Source organism: Penicillium citrinum (assembly GCF_028827155.1).
Source record: "Penicillium citrinum strain IBT 23319 chromosome Unknown utg000007l:1.0-2040159.0:1.0-2041076.0, whole genome shotgun sequence".
Lineage (NCBI taxonomy): Eukaryota > Fungi > Ascomycota > Eurotiomycetes > Eurotiales > Aspergillaceae > Penicillium > Penicillium citrinum.
In genome coordinates, this window is record NW_026622692.1 from 481,475 (window position 1) to 495,296 (window position 13,822).

At 49.0% G+C, this 13,822-nt stretch overlaps 6 protein-coding genes across 6 annotated transcripts; 5 read left to right on the top strand and 1 right to left on the bottom strand.

Annotated features, from left to right (window-relative positions):
* Positions 1-285: 285 nt before the first annotated feature.
* Positions 286-1,374, top strand: N7469_007839 (BTB/POZ domain-containing protein; the record flags this gene model as incomplete). The annotated part of the gene is made up of 4 exons (XM_056646757.1): positions 286-410; positions 457-876; positions 959-1,232; positions 1,318-1,374. Coding segments are annotated over 4 exons (876 nt in total), but the record flags the coding sequence as incomplete, so codon positions are not given.
* Positions 1,375-1,972: 598 nt separating this feature from the next.
* csn12 lies at positions 1,973-3,622 on the bottom strand (the record flags this gene model as incomplete). The annotated part of the gene is made up of 6 exons (XM_056646758.1): positions 1,973-2,059; positions 2,116-2,536; positions 2,589-2,650; positions 2,712-2,864; positions 2,920-2,992; positions 3,054-3,622. 6 exons carry the CDS (start codon positions 3,620-3,622, stop codon positions 1,973-1,975), a joined length of 1,365 nt encoding a protein of 454 aa, XP_056498309.1.
* A 414-nt stretch (positions 3,623-4,036) lies between these two features.
* N7469_007841 (60S ribosomal protein eL20) lies at positions 4,037-5,142 on the top strand (the record flags this gene model as incomplete). Its single annotated transcript, XM_056646759.1, has 5 exons — positions 4,037-4,040; positions 4,444-4,518; positions 4,579-4,688; positions 4,755-4,931; positions 4,987-5,142. The coding sequence occupies 5 exons, from the start codon at positions 4,037-4,039 to the stop codon at positions 5,140-5,142; spliced, it is 522 nt and encodes a 173-aa protein (XP_056498310.1).
* A 953-nt stretch (positions 5,143-6,095) lies between these two features.
* Positions 6,096-7,270, top strand: N7469_007842 (cytochrome b5 reductase family protein; the record flags this gene model as incomplete). The annotated part of the gene is made up of 5 exons (XM_056646760.1): positions 6,096-6,140; positions 6,203-6,213; positions 6,269-6,510; positions 6,568-6,645; positions 6,702-7,270. The coding sequence occupies 5 exons, from the start codon at positions 6,096-6,098 to the stop codon at positions 7,268-7,270; spliced, it is 945 nt and encodes a 314-aa protein (XP_056498311.1).
* A 1,139-nt stretch (positions 7,271-8,409) lies between these two features.
* N7469_007843 (uncharacterized protein) lies at positions 8,410-9,854 on the top strand (the record flags this gene model as incomplete). Its single annotated transcript, XM_056646761.1, has 3 exons — positions 8,410-8,469; positions 9,019-9,390; positions 9,447-9,854. The coding sequence occupies 3 exons, from the start codon at positions 8,410-8,412 to the stop codon at positions 9,852-9,854; spliced, it is 840 nt and encodes a 279-aa protein (XP_056498312.1).
* A 671-nt stretch (positions 9,855-10,525) lies between these two features.
* Positions 10,526-13,461, top strand: N7469_007844 (urease Ure; the record flags this gene model as incomplete). The annotated part of the gene is made up of 7 exons (XM_056646762.1): positions 10,526-10,546; positions 10,620-10,706; positions 10,775-10,801; positions 10,893-11,270; positions 11,347-13,023; positions 13,085-13,324; positions 13,381-13,461. 7 exons carry the CDS (start codon positions 10,526-10,528, stop codon positions 13,459-13,461), a joined length of 2,511 nt encoding a protein of 836 aa, XP_056498313.1.
* Between the last annotated feature and the right edge of the window lie 361 nt (positions 13,462-13,822).

Sequence of the window (13,822 nt, forward strand, 5' to 3'; positions counted from 1 at the left end):
ATGACGCGTCGGAGGGTCCTTTCTTGCTTCTTCGGGTTATATTGACGGGGACTAATTGGTCGATCGTCTGTATGCTAACATCTGATACCAGGGACAGACTTGTATTATACCCATCTTGACTGAATGTTCCAGTTCAGTCTTATAAATAGTCTCTTTACCCCTGACCCTGACGGAGGCAATGGTCGTCTCCCCTTCTCCTCTGGACATTTCTTCCGATTGCCTTTCGTATAAAAATACATCATGTTGTCTAATCGAACTCCACAAACTCCTGATCATTCTACCAGATACCGAGCGGCGAAAGCCTCGATAGCACGACCTCGTCGTGTACGAGAAAGCTCGTGCGCAAGCTCTTCTCGACAGTCAGTCATCCCTGAGCGAAGACGAAGACTCGACACCCCGCCAGATTCCACGTATGTCCTACACATAGACCAGGCAGTAAAGACCTGCATAGAAAAGAATCACTCAGCCTGGAACAACGAAGAACAAAGGCCAATCTAACACTATTGACAGCTCCCCAACCAAATCATCCCCCCTAGTCATGCTCCGCGTAGGTCCGGAAAAGCGCCTTTTCGCGGCGCACGAATCCATCCTCTGCGCATCACCATATTTCGCGGACTACTGCGGCCCTCAGAGTCCAAGTCCACTCCCAATTCCCCATTTCCAACACCCAGGCAAGCGTATCGAACTTCCCGACGAATCTCCAGAGATTCTCTCCTGTGTCCTGGAGTTTCTCTATAAAGGCGATTACTATCCGCGGTTACAACACAATGCCCGGCGACGTACATGGGAGCTGGAAGATGCGCGCGCAGATGGAAATCCCGGGACGACGGTATATCATCATCGGGCAGGATTGATATTGCGCGATACTGCCATATAGTAAGTGACTCATTCCGACAGGCCATGTTTTGCCAGTATCTCGCTCTTCTGCTAGTAGTACAAATCTGATTGTACCATTTAGCTGCGCAGCTCAGAAATATAACCTTCCAACGCTACAGCGTCTAGCACTGCGCAAACAAGGGCTGCAGACGGGAATCGATTGCAGTACCATTCTTTCTAGTGCCCGATACGCTTACGCTAATACACCCGAGACCGAATCGAAATTACGAGCGCATTATCTAGCTCTGATCATTAGGTCTCGTGGGACTTTTAAACGAAGCGGAACGATGCAGGTTGAGATGGAGCGTGGTGGGCGCTTGTTTTTTGATTTGTTTGTTGCTATGTGTAATCATATGGTAAGTAGTAAGTCTTGGTGACCTGCTTTTGATTCATTGATTCTAAAGTGGTGCTGGCTTACTAATTAAATCAATTATGTTTTAGGATGAGGATGTTGCTTCACAGTTGTCGGTTTGTAGTGGTTCGTTGCAGCGGTATTAGTACTCCCCAAGACGATCTTGGAACCTCAGAGTGGCTACCTTAAAGGTAACGCCAGGTCTGCGAGTGATTAGTTGTTTTTCGCTGGTTTTTTGAAGTTCTGCTTGCTTTTCATACCCTTGTACTAGTACTATTGTTATGTCTCCATGGAAATCGTGTACTAGTATCTTCCAATTGCGATTTTTAAAAGGGAAACTCATCTTCGAAATGTTTTTCTTTATTGCAAATATTAATGCTATTCATGTCGCTTTTATTTACGTGGTACGTTTCAATTCGGCATCTTCATGAGTCCAGTTGCGTCTCTCTGCCTTGGTAATTAGTGATGGAATATCGAAGCACTGTCCTGCTGAGACGGAAGGAGTTGGGCCTGTGTGGTTCATGCTTGTCATTACTTGGCAGTAGCGAATGAGTGTGGCTCTTGGCCAGAAGAACAATGTGCATCAGTCGGAAGAAGATGCGTCTCAATTGCCGGTTTTCCAACGACATGATCCAAGAGAGTATGTAGTAGCTCATGCAATAATTTTGTCATGGTTTCATGGTCATCCTGGAATAACAGAGAGGAGTTTCGTTGTAGATAGCTTGTCGTCAGTCGTTCCGCCGTTCATACGCCGGTCCCTGGGAATGCAGCGTTGTTTTTGCTGAGAACGACAATTCCTCGCTCTCGAGCAATGTATCCTTTCATCAAACCCTAGGTAAAGTAAGTTATTGGTGCGACTTTATCAGGGAGAGATTAGATGGACAAACCTTGTATATGAGGTTGGCCAAGAGACACTCAACCTCGTCCATGTCTACACGAGTACGACTAGTCGCATGAGTGCCGATTCGTAGAGCGGCCGCAAACTCAACAACGGGAACTCGAGTCCGTCGGATGGGAGGCTGTCCATCCTTGGGCTCTTCAAATCCTCCTGCAATGAAAACTTTTCGGAAAAGATTGCGCAACGCAATATCACGTCCTCGTTCAAGGGGAAGATAGATTCGCCTCTTCACAAACTCCTCCTCGCCGGCAGACATGGCTTGGTCAAAGCCAACAAGATCGCCCTTCCGAATGCAGTTCGACAGCGGCCGGAACAGTTCCTCTAGGCGAGGGAAGGGTGCCAATAATTGGTTGCTGGGGAGAGTGTGCGTGGTAACCAAATGGCAGGGAATAAGGTACGTTAGGATTAATCTATTTCACCGGTGAGTAAAGCTCAACGCAAAATGGCTGTGCATATACTGACTCTCTATTCTTGCTGGCGTGTCGGTAGCATAGCTTCCATGCATTTGTTAAATGTTCCTCGGCCTGAGAGTGTTTGGTCATTAGCTGCAGAACGTCCAATACCCAACACGATGGAGGCACATACCTCGGCGTAGTTCTCATCCAAGAAGTGTATGACGCCAAGATAATACTCGAACGTTACAATGTGAGACTTGGGGAATGCCTCCAATGGGGGTAGATCGTCTGATTGAGCATTAATGGCCCGGATGAGATTTTTGGTGAGGCCAACAGAGTTGATCTAGTCCTGATCAGCAAGGTTCTTGGCGAGCGATGGTAGTAACATGATCTCCTACCTTGAAGTATGTCTTGAAAAGCAGATTGGTGGTATTGTAGATCCCCCACTTCCGAGACTCTTCAATGGGGGCTCTATAACGGTGTCAGTAAGAGGCTCTTCGCCTTCATAAAACCAGGTATTCCAAAGACGTACCGATCACCCAGGCATAATGTAAACATTCGATTGATCACCCGGGCAGCATCTTCCAAGTGCGCATTCTTCTCAAAGTCGGCAGCCACATCATCCTGGAAGCCGAGACTGGACGATCCCTGGGAGGCGACTTGAAGATCGGCCTTGATCGCAAAGGTGCGCAGGTATTTGCCCACGGTGTACAAACAAGGCAGAGTCCAAGCAGGGAGTCCAGAGGCATTTGAGTAGCCCCGTATAATTGCATTCGCCACTTTCTTCCAAGCGGTAAAGATTGCGACAGCACTAGCTCCAGGATGGCCAGCTTCGAACTTCAACAGCTCCCCAGCGGCTTCCCAGTAAGCAGCGAAGATATCGACCCAGGCATGTTGTTCGGCTTTAGAGATCTTTGGTGTTTTGCCGTGGAAAAGGGAAGAGTTGAGATCTTTGGTTAAGTATGCAGGATTGGAGAAGTTGTAGAATGAGCGCAATCGATCGGGGTCATTCCGGGTCGTAATTGGAGTTAGCACCGTTGCAAGACCTGGACCCGATCCATTGAGGTAGGCGATTCGGAATTCATTTGCAAGTGTTCCCATGGTGATTGAACTCTATACATAAGCTTCTGACGTTCGGATCAGTAGTAGATCTCTGGAAATCGCACGGTCATTCGAGCCAGAAGGCGCGGTCACCAAGGAGGATCCCAACCGGTAAGAAGCCGCTTGCCTTTTGGCAGTTGGAGATGTGGCGCAGGCGGGGAAATGTGGCGGTGGCACGTCTTCGAATCGAGAAGTGTGGCTGGTTAATAAACCTTCCCTCTTTGGGACTAGCGCGCACAGCATGCCTCCACTCGGTTAAGCGAAGGGTGGTAGCCCTAAGCACTTTGCAACACACTCCCAGATTTCTCTCCACCGACGGCACTCTTATCGACTCAACCACGACAGCGACAATCACAGTAGGTTGCCCTTTTATGCCATCATATTTTTGACCATTGCTAACATATCACTTTCCAGATGGGTAAGTGACATTTTTGAAATTCCGACCTCTGCGCTCGACTCGAATACGATTCACGGTGTGTGCGAAACCCGACGAGATACCTGGACGGAACGTGTCATCGACAAATGCATCAAGACCGAGAAAGGATGGGATGAATTGGACGAAGAATGATGGGAATCTAGTTGAATTGCTGAAGGATGATATTGCACCGCACTGCCGACCACGATAATGACAGACTACCATATCGAAATTTTTTTTTTATAATGGACCAATCGTCAATCACGCACAACCACTTCGACTTCACCACTTCGCCTACTGAGAATCTCCTTCGAACGGAATTGCACACCCGTCCATCATCGTCAAGAGCGCAGGCGCAGGAAAATCTACCGACTAAATCGGAAATGATAACTGATGAATTCCACAGGGCGTCTTACCGAGTACCAGGTCATCGGCCGCCACCTGCCTACCGAGCAGGCCCCTAACCCCAAGCTGTACCGCAGTATGTTCAGGAATCTATGGTTAATTCTTCCCCCGGGACACTGATCTGATATGTTCATAGTGCGGATTTTCGCGCCCAACACTGTTGTCGCCAAGTCCCGCTTCTGGTACTTCATGGCCCAGCTCCGCAAGCTGAAGAAGGCCAACGGTGAGATCGTCAGCCTGAACGTGGTATGTGGACAACAGCCCTTGGAATCACATCTCCCTCCTGAATCGTTGCTGATTGCCATTTAATAGATCAACGAGAAGCGTCCCCTCAAGGTCAAGAACTTCGGTATCTGGATCCGCTACGACTCTCGCTCCGGTACCCACAACATGTACAAGGAGTTCCGTGAGATGTCCCGCACCGAGGCTGTTGAGGCTCTCTACCAGGACATGGCTGCCCGTCACCGTGCTCGTTTCGGCTCCATCCACGTACGTTCCATCCCGTGAAAATTTATGCCAACATGTCCTAACCCACATCCTACAGATCCTGAAGGTTGTTGAGATCACCGACAACGAGACCATCCGCCGCCCTTACATCAAGCAGCTCCTTGCCAAGGACCTCAAGTTCCCCCTGCCCCACCGCTCCGCCAAGCCCGGCAAGAAGCTGTTCGCCTACTCTCGCCCCTCCACCTTTGCTTAAATGTGATGTTTTTGTGGGATTCTGGAGATGGAGTGTGTGGATGAATAACTGCGTTATGGCCATGGAATGCATAAAATACTCGCCGTGCAAAACGGCCTATGTATCCCATCAAGTGGATGACAATTTGGATGTCTCTAGTCCCGTGTAGTGACGTTCAAGGTTTAAATTTCAAAAATATCGGGTTCATTGTTCTGCTTTCATTCCCGCCGTAGGAACTTCTGCTTCGTGCTAGTGTCGATTTGTCTTGGTGTATGATTTGATATGCCAGGATAAAACGTGTGATCACTGCCTAGAACTCGAGAGTGACATTCAAGTCCGTTGGGCTTGCACTACTTCTACTGTGATAAATCATTGCATTTCTTGCTGCAGAGGAAGCCGACTTGGGCCATTGCACCAGCTTAGTATTTGCAATTCAGTTCACATGCATAGGGCCTTGGCATACTGGTCTTGGGACGAACATTGATGGCACGTTCTCCCAAGTACCTTGCGGGTGGCTGAGTGCTACTGTCTAGACTTTCTACATAGTACTTTTTCTATCAACAAGAATTGAAGCACGGAAATGCCAGCTCAAGCCTTCCTTTACGAATATCAAAATTAAAAGCGTAGCTTAAGACAAGATGACCCATTCGTATGGACTGCATCTCACACAATTGAGCTTTAGAATCACCATCATCTTTATGGTATCAACATCAAAATGAAAATCATAGTTTTAATATAAGAGACTGTATACTTCGTAAATCCGACTCTTCTCCACAATTGTCCGACGATCGGATATTTGTACAATGTGAATGATGATGTGCTGTAGCCAGGAACCGCTCATTGCGTCATCCGCGTTGGGGGGGGGAGGTCGGCAACCGACCGTGTCCGCTTTCATAATCCGATTTCTTCCTTCCACTTCACCTTTCTCCCAATCTTTTCCCCCTTCCCATTGTTACACTTAAGTCAACGCAACAATGTTCGCTCGTCAGACTTTCCGCTGTGCTCAGCCTCTCAAGCAGGTTAGTAGAGATTTTCTCCCTTCAATTCGTCCTTGAGAAGCTTGCTGACAACCTCACTATAGAGTTTCCGCAAGTACTCTGCGGAGGCCCCCCAAGGCTACCGAGTCTGCCCCTAAGCCTCCTCCCAGCCCTCCTAAGAAGTCCAATCTCACTCCTATCTACTTGACCGTTGGTCTTGCTGGTCTGGGTGCCGGTCTCTACCGCTACAGCTCTAGCGCCTCCGCGGAGCCCAAGAACCGCCCTAAGGCTTTCAACGGCGAGGATTGGATCGACCTCAAGGTTGCTGGTATCGAGACTCTGAGCCACAACACCAAGAAGCTACGCTTCGAGTTTGAGGATAAGGAGGCCGTTGGTGGTCTTCCCGTTGCTTGTTAGTTGCCTCACTGTACGCGTCGATCCTGCTAATGGAGAACTAACATATCACCAGCTGCTCTGCTGACCAGGTTCAAGCCTGAGGGTGCCGAGAAGAATATTATCCGCCCTTACACCCCCACCAGCGATGAGGGTAAGAGCAATTATCCCCTCTCAGTTCATGTAGAGCCACCACTGACTCCTTTTTAGACCAACCCGGCTTCCTCGAGCTTGTTGTCAAGGCCTACCCCAATGGCCCCATGTCCCAGCACATTCACTCTTTGAATGTTGACCAGCGCCTGTCTTTCAAGGGCCCCATTGTCAAGTACCCTTGGGAGGCCAACAAGCACAACCACATCGCTCTTATCGCCGGTGGTACTGGTATCACCCCCATGTACCAGCTCGCCCGTCACATCTGCAAGAACCCCGAGGACAAGACCAAGATTACCCTTGTCTTCGGCAACGTCAACGAGGATGATATCTTGCTGAAGAAGGAGCTTCAGGACCTGGAGAACACCTACCCCCAGCGCTTCCGTGCCTTCTACGTCCTAGACAACCCTCCCAAGGAGTGGACCGGTGGTAAGGGCTACATTAGCAAGGAGCTTCTGAAGACTGTTCTGCCCGAGCCTAAGGAGGAGAACATCAAGCTCTTCGTCTGCGGTCCTCCCGGCCTGTACAAGGCCATCAGCGGTAACAAGGTCAGCCCCAAGGACCAGGGTGAGCTGACTGGTATCCTGAAGGAGCTGGGCTACAGCCAGGAGCAGGTTTTCAAGTTCTAGATGATTGTAAATTATAGAGTCAGCAGGGCACATACCGAGGCTGAGATGTTCAAAGCATAGTGTGTTTAAGCGTCGTCACCCAGTCTTCCAGTCTCCCAGTTGGCATTGCGCCAGAGGATACCACTTCATTTAACCCGATGTGTTACAATATTTCTATCACACCAGTATACTAGTCATATGAGCCAGTATTCACCTCAATCAAGTACTACACCACTGAGTAACTAATGGAAATAAGTAGTCATGGTAAGTCGTTATATGCATGATTTCAAATGATACCTAGGTAGGTGTATGCTAGTAGCCAGTAGTCCTGGAGTAGTATAGGGAGGAGAAGAACAGTGTACTGCCTAACCTGAGTGTACCGTTTAATCCTCCGATGTCGCCAGGGCATTGGACGAATTCACTACCTGCGTAGCGTAGTAGTATCACTGCTTGGTTTTTAACCAACACCAGGAAATGAATTACTACTAGTGGGCTCGGTAGTCCAGCTTGTCTGTTAGAGAAGTTAGAGAAGCCCACAGGGCCCTGGATTCGGAGGGCTTAATGAAGGTTCATTGGCACACAACTTCTAAGGTTGAAGGTGCGGCGCTCCCCGGCGTGGTGCCCGGGCGGGTGCCGGGTTACGGGTAACCCCAAATATATTATCTGAGATCGGGATTTGTTTCAAGCTTGAAGAAAAGATAGAGGGGGTGAAATGGTCCTCTCAAAATTCGGAATGAATTATATGCGCTTACTTTGCATTACCGGCTTTTAGACCACTATATTAGCGTGAAAAAGGTTCAGTAGTATGGCTAGCCAAGAGTGCTCAAGTGGTTATGTCACAGAGTCGAGTTAGAGGGAAGGGAATACCCAGGCAAAGTCAAGCCTGGGTGACCCGGGTACTACGGAGGGCCTTCGTTAAAACACCGCGGGAGGGCGAGTGTGGGCGCGGGCCACTTGGTTGAGGGAGGGTAGGCTTAAGCCTAAAGCAGCGCTGGGCCGCATGCCGTCCTCCCCCTCTCTTTCCCCCCCGGCAGTCGGCCTTATTTAGCCATCGCCCCTCCCTTTTTACCCTGTCCCGCCCAATTTCCCCCTAACAAATTCTTCCCTTCCCCCCTCACTGTCTTAACCATCCATCTCCCCCATCATCCTTAACCATCGTTATGGCTTCCGACGACACAGTCTCCGTCAATGTTGAAGAGCTTCGCAACACTAAGGATGCGGTAAGTACGATACAATTTTACCTGCATTTGCCTTTTGATTTGTACCTTCTCTTCCCCGAATATCTGATCCTGCACCTTTCTGTCTGATTGTGGGCTGTTGCTGTTGCTGTTCCTGCGCGCTGCGACGCGTCGCATAACAACAAAGCTTGCCCACGCCTACATACTCACGTCGCTTTGCCGCTAAATGCATGCAATGGCCTGCGCAATATGTCTATATCCTCTTAAAAGCTTCATGCAGGCTTTTTTCTCCCTTGACTTTGTGCGCGCGTGCCACAACAATCGCGCGACTTGCCACGCGTGCTATCTTGCGCTCCCTTTCTTTCCACCTCACCCCACACTTTATCTTTATTTATTTATTATTTTTTTTTTAGAAAAAAAAAGAAAAAGAAAGAAAGAAAGAAAGAAAGAAAGAAAGAAAAAAAGATCATACTTTCCCCTCTTTGATATTGATCATTGTCATTCTTTCTTTTTGACTCTGGCCAACCATCTTGATCATGCTTGTATACATAATTCGCATAACAGACACAAATGAAACTAATCGTGTCGCAGGTCCTCCTCCGGTTGATGGGTGTTCAGACTTACATCGCCGAACTGAGCAAGGCATACATTGAGCATATCAACAATGTGATCAACGGTGAATCCGCCACAATTGATCTGCCCCCCGTGCCTGATCATTTGATCGGCCAGGTCGAGCATGGTCTGCACCCCCAGAGCCCTGGAGCCGATGCTGGCGGACAGAAGAAGCGCAAGCGTGGACGTGTTGATCCCAATGCCCCCAAGCGTGCTTTGACCCCGTACTTCCTGTACATGCAGCACAACCGCCCTAGGATCTCTGCTGATCTGGGTGAGAATGCTCGCCCCAAGGAGGTTGCGGACGAGGGTACTCGTCGCTGGCAGACTATGCCTGATGAAGAGAAGGAGGTATGTTTTGCAATGGCACTTGTGATTCGATTGGTCTCATACTTACTTCATTGCAGATTTACAAGCAAATGTATGCCGAAAACTATGAGACATACAAGAAGGAGCTGGCTGCGTACAAGGCTGGCAAGTCCGGCGACAATGACGCTTCTGCCAACCAGCTTCAGCAAGACTTTGCAGGCGCCGAAAAAACTCAGGAGTCTGAAGATAGCTCTGCCGAGTCTGAGTCTGAGGATGAGTCCTCACCTTCCCCTCCTCAACCTAAGGCCAAGAGTCCTCCCAAGAGCTCCAGCAAGCGCCGCAAGAGCGAGTCTAAGAAGGAAGTTGCTGAGTCTCCTGTTGCGAAGCAGGCATCTCCCGTTAAGAAGCGAGGCAAGGCTGCCGCAGCTGCCGAATCCACATCGGGTAAAGCTACTCCCGCGGATGGTAAGCGCCGCGGAGGCAAGAAGCGCAAGAGTGAAGTGTAAAGCGATAGTTCTTGTGGGTTTGGATTGTCTTTCTTTTGACTGCTTAATTCCTCAATCCTCTTCTTCTTCTTCTTTTTTTTTCTTTATCAAGACTTGTGAAGGATTTCAGCAAGGGCGTTATGACAACCGTTTTGTCTATTCTTTTTGGATCCACCATATTTTTAGTGTGTGTCAATCAAAAGTGTACAGCAATGTAACTCTCATCTAGTTAGTACAATGCGCACACATAAAACTGTCATTCGTATGACTGCGTAGGATCATTACAGTACATAGTAACTAATAGATCGGATGTTATAGGGCCAAGTGGGTCCACAAAAGCCGAGAATAAATTCCAATGGCCATTTTGAGGTAATTCAAGTTCAAAGCGTGACTAACACGGCCGAGCGAGTTCACGTCCAATCGGCCAGCACGGCAGCTTATCTTTTGACTATCTCTCCAATACACTGTTACCCGTAACATGTAAGAAAATGGAAAGGTTCTTCAAATAATGTCAATTCCCCCCCACATTCTTATTTCTCCCTTTCAAACCTTCTTCCCCAACTTTTCCCTTCCGTTTTTCTTTTCCCTTTATATCGTCCTATCCTCTCTCTATGGTATAACCTCAATTTTGATATACCCTTGTTCCGCCAAGCCTTTTCAGAGTGTAACCACGTTTGGGTTCCACCCGCGTCATGCAGCTCATTCCCAAGGAGGTACGTTGGTCAGAAGAAAAGGCCAAGCCAAGCCTATCGTTTCCCAAATGATAATCGCTGACTTCCTCCACAGCTGGACAAGCTCACCATCGCCCATCTCGGGTTTCTGGCCCAACGACGTTTGGCTCGAGGTGTGCGACTGAATCATGCTGAGTCTGTGGTATGTCTATTCAATGCTTAACGGACATCAAATGAGGAATTATAAGGCTGATCAACGCGTCCAACAAGGCTTTGATTTCGAGCGTTCTGCATGAGGTACGTATGGCTCGATCCACTTTTCGAATTAAAATGCATTACCGTCCAGTTCGTCAACCCTGTCATTAACGTCAATTATCCCATACTATAGCTGATTCGCGATGGTCACTACTCCGTTGCCGATTTGATGTCCATCGGCAAGACCATGCTCGGTCGCCGTCACGTCTTGCCCTCGGTCGTCGCAACTTTAGTCGAATTACAGGTCGAAGGAACCTTCCCATCCGGCACATACCTTGTCACCGTACACCACCCGATCAGTAGCGACGATGGAGATTTGGAGCGCGCCTTGTATGGTAGTTTCTTGCCGGTTCCGCATCGTGAGGCTTTCCCGGAACCTGACCCAGACGACTATCTACCGGAGAAAATGCCTGGTGCGGTAATTCCTGTGAAACATGCGCGCGTGGAATTGAATGATGGGCGAAAGCGCATTCGTTTAAAGGTCATGTCCAAAGGCGATCGACCCATTCAGGTCAGTCAAAAGAACCCCATATTGCACGCCAGTGGCCATCAAGGGAGTCGGGAAGCTGACTATAGATGTGACTTAGGTCGGTTCGCACTATCACTTCGTCGAGACTAATCCACAATTGCACTTCGATCGAATTCAATCCTACGGTTACCGTCTAGATATCCCCGCCGGGACCTCAATCCGTTTTGAGCCTGGAGATACAAAGACTGTGAATTTGGTAGAAATTGGTGGTAACAAGGTCATTCGCGGTGGCAATTGGCTGGCTAATGGGCCATTGGATCTCAGCCGTGCGGATGAAATTGTAACAAAGCTACAAACTGCGGGGTTTGCGCATGTTCCGGAACCCACGGTAGATGCCGCACTCATTACCGGGTTCTCCATGGAGCGCGAGGCGTACTCTCGCATGTTTGGCCCAACTACCGGTGACCTCGTGCGCTTGGGGTTGACTAACTTATGGGTCGAAGTGGAGAAAGATATGACGACCTACGGTGACGAGTGTGCTTTCGGCGGAGGTAAAACCATCCGTGATGGCATGGGTCAGGCCTCTGGACGGTCGTCGGCCGAGTGCGCTGATACAGTCATTACAAATGCCCTAATCATTGATTATACTGGCATCTACAAGGCCGATATTGGTATTAAAGATGGACTCATCTGTGGTATCGGCAAAGCCGGTAACCCCGATGTGATGGATGGCGTTCATCCTGATTTGGTGGTGGGTGCTTCGACAGATATGATTGCTGGAGAAAACAAGATTGTCACCGCCGGTGGATTTGATACCCATATCCATTTGATCTGCCCACAGCAGGTTGATGAGGCCTTAGCAGCGGGAATTACCACATTCCTCGGTGGTGGTACTGGTCCTAGTACCGGATCGAACGCGACTACTTGCACCCCCGGACCGAATCACTTGCGTCAAATGATGCAGGCTTGCGATAGCTTACCTATAAATATTGGAATTACTGGAAAGGGCAATGACTGTGGTAGACAGAGTATTGAGGAACAGATCAAGGCTGGTGCGGCAGGTTTGAAGCTGCACGAGGATTGGGGTTCCACACCTGCCGCAATTGATAATTGCCTGGCGGTTTGCGACGAATACGATGTTCAGGCCATGATTCACACAGATACTCTCAACGAGTCCGGCTTCGTTGAGCAAACCATCGATGCTTTCAAGGGCCGTACCATTCACACATATCACACCGAAGGTGCCGGCGGTGGCCACGCACCGGATATTATTTCGGTTGTGGAACATCCCAATGTTCTACCTAGCAGTACAAACCCCACTCGTCCCTTCACACTCAACACTCTCGATGAGCATCTTGACATGCTGATGGTCTGCCATCACCTGTCCAAGAACATTCCTGAAGATGTTGCCTTCGCCGAGAGCCGTATCCGCGCCGAAACAATCGCCGCTGAAGACGTGCTGCACGATTTGGGTGCCATCAGTATGATGTCCTCCGACTCCCAGGCTATGGGCCGCTGCGGAGAGGTTATTCTGCGCACCTGGCATACGGCTCACAAAAACAAAACCCAGCGGGGTCCGCTGCCCGAAGATAAGGATAATAACAACGACAACTTCCGCGTCAAGCGGTACATTAGCAAATACACAATCAACCCGTCTTTGGCGCAAGGTATGGGCCATCTCATTGGAAGCGTGGAAGTGGGTAAGATTGCAGACTTGGTTCTTTGGAATGCCAGTACTTTCGGCACCAAGCCGGTGCAAGTGCTTAAGAGTGGCATGATTGCTATTGCAGAGATGGTATGTATTAGTTTTCCAGCCCTTCCCTTCCTATCAAGATATCAATCTAATATCGAAACAGGGTGATCCTAACGGATCAATCCCAACCATTGAACCGATGATCGTCCGTCCTATGTTCGCGGCTCGTCTCCCAAGTACAAGTATCATGTTTGTCTCCCAAGCGTCTATCGACGAGGGAATCGTACAAACATACGGTCTTCGCAAACGAATTGAGGCAGTAAAGAACTGCCGTTCTGTCGGAAAGAAGGACATGAAATTCAACGACACAATGCCAAAGATGAAGGTCGACCCGGAGAGTTATGTACGTATCACACTCTTCAATCCGTGATCTGTACCCACATATTAACCTCATAATAGACCGTGGAAGCAGACGGCATGTTGTGCGATGCCGAACCCGCAACAGAGTTACCCTTAACGCAGGCGTACTATATTTTTTAAGCATAGTGGTACAAGTACTCGTCGTCGCGACACGTCAAGCCCACCGCCGTGTCACTTCCATTTTCTCACACCATTCAGGGTCTTCTTTACCCCATTACATTCCCCGCATTATGTTCGCATCATCTCTTTTCATCTCTCTCATTTACTGTCCTTTTCTTTCCTCTTACTTTTCATTTGGTTCGACTTGCATTGCCCGGTTCTATATACCTCATCTCGATGCGATTTCCGGGCGTTCATTCCATAGCGAGAGAGCACTTTGCATTTCTGTAGGTAGCTACGAAAGTTACGACATATTTCTTCCTCTATCCTCATCTACAGTACTACATCTTCTAGAAATCCATGTAGCCCATGAGTAATTGAC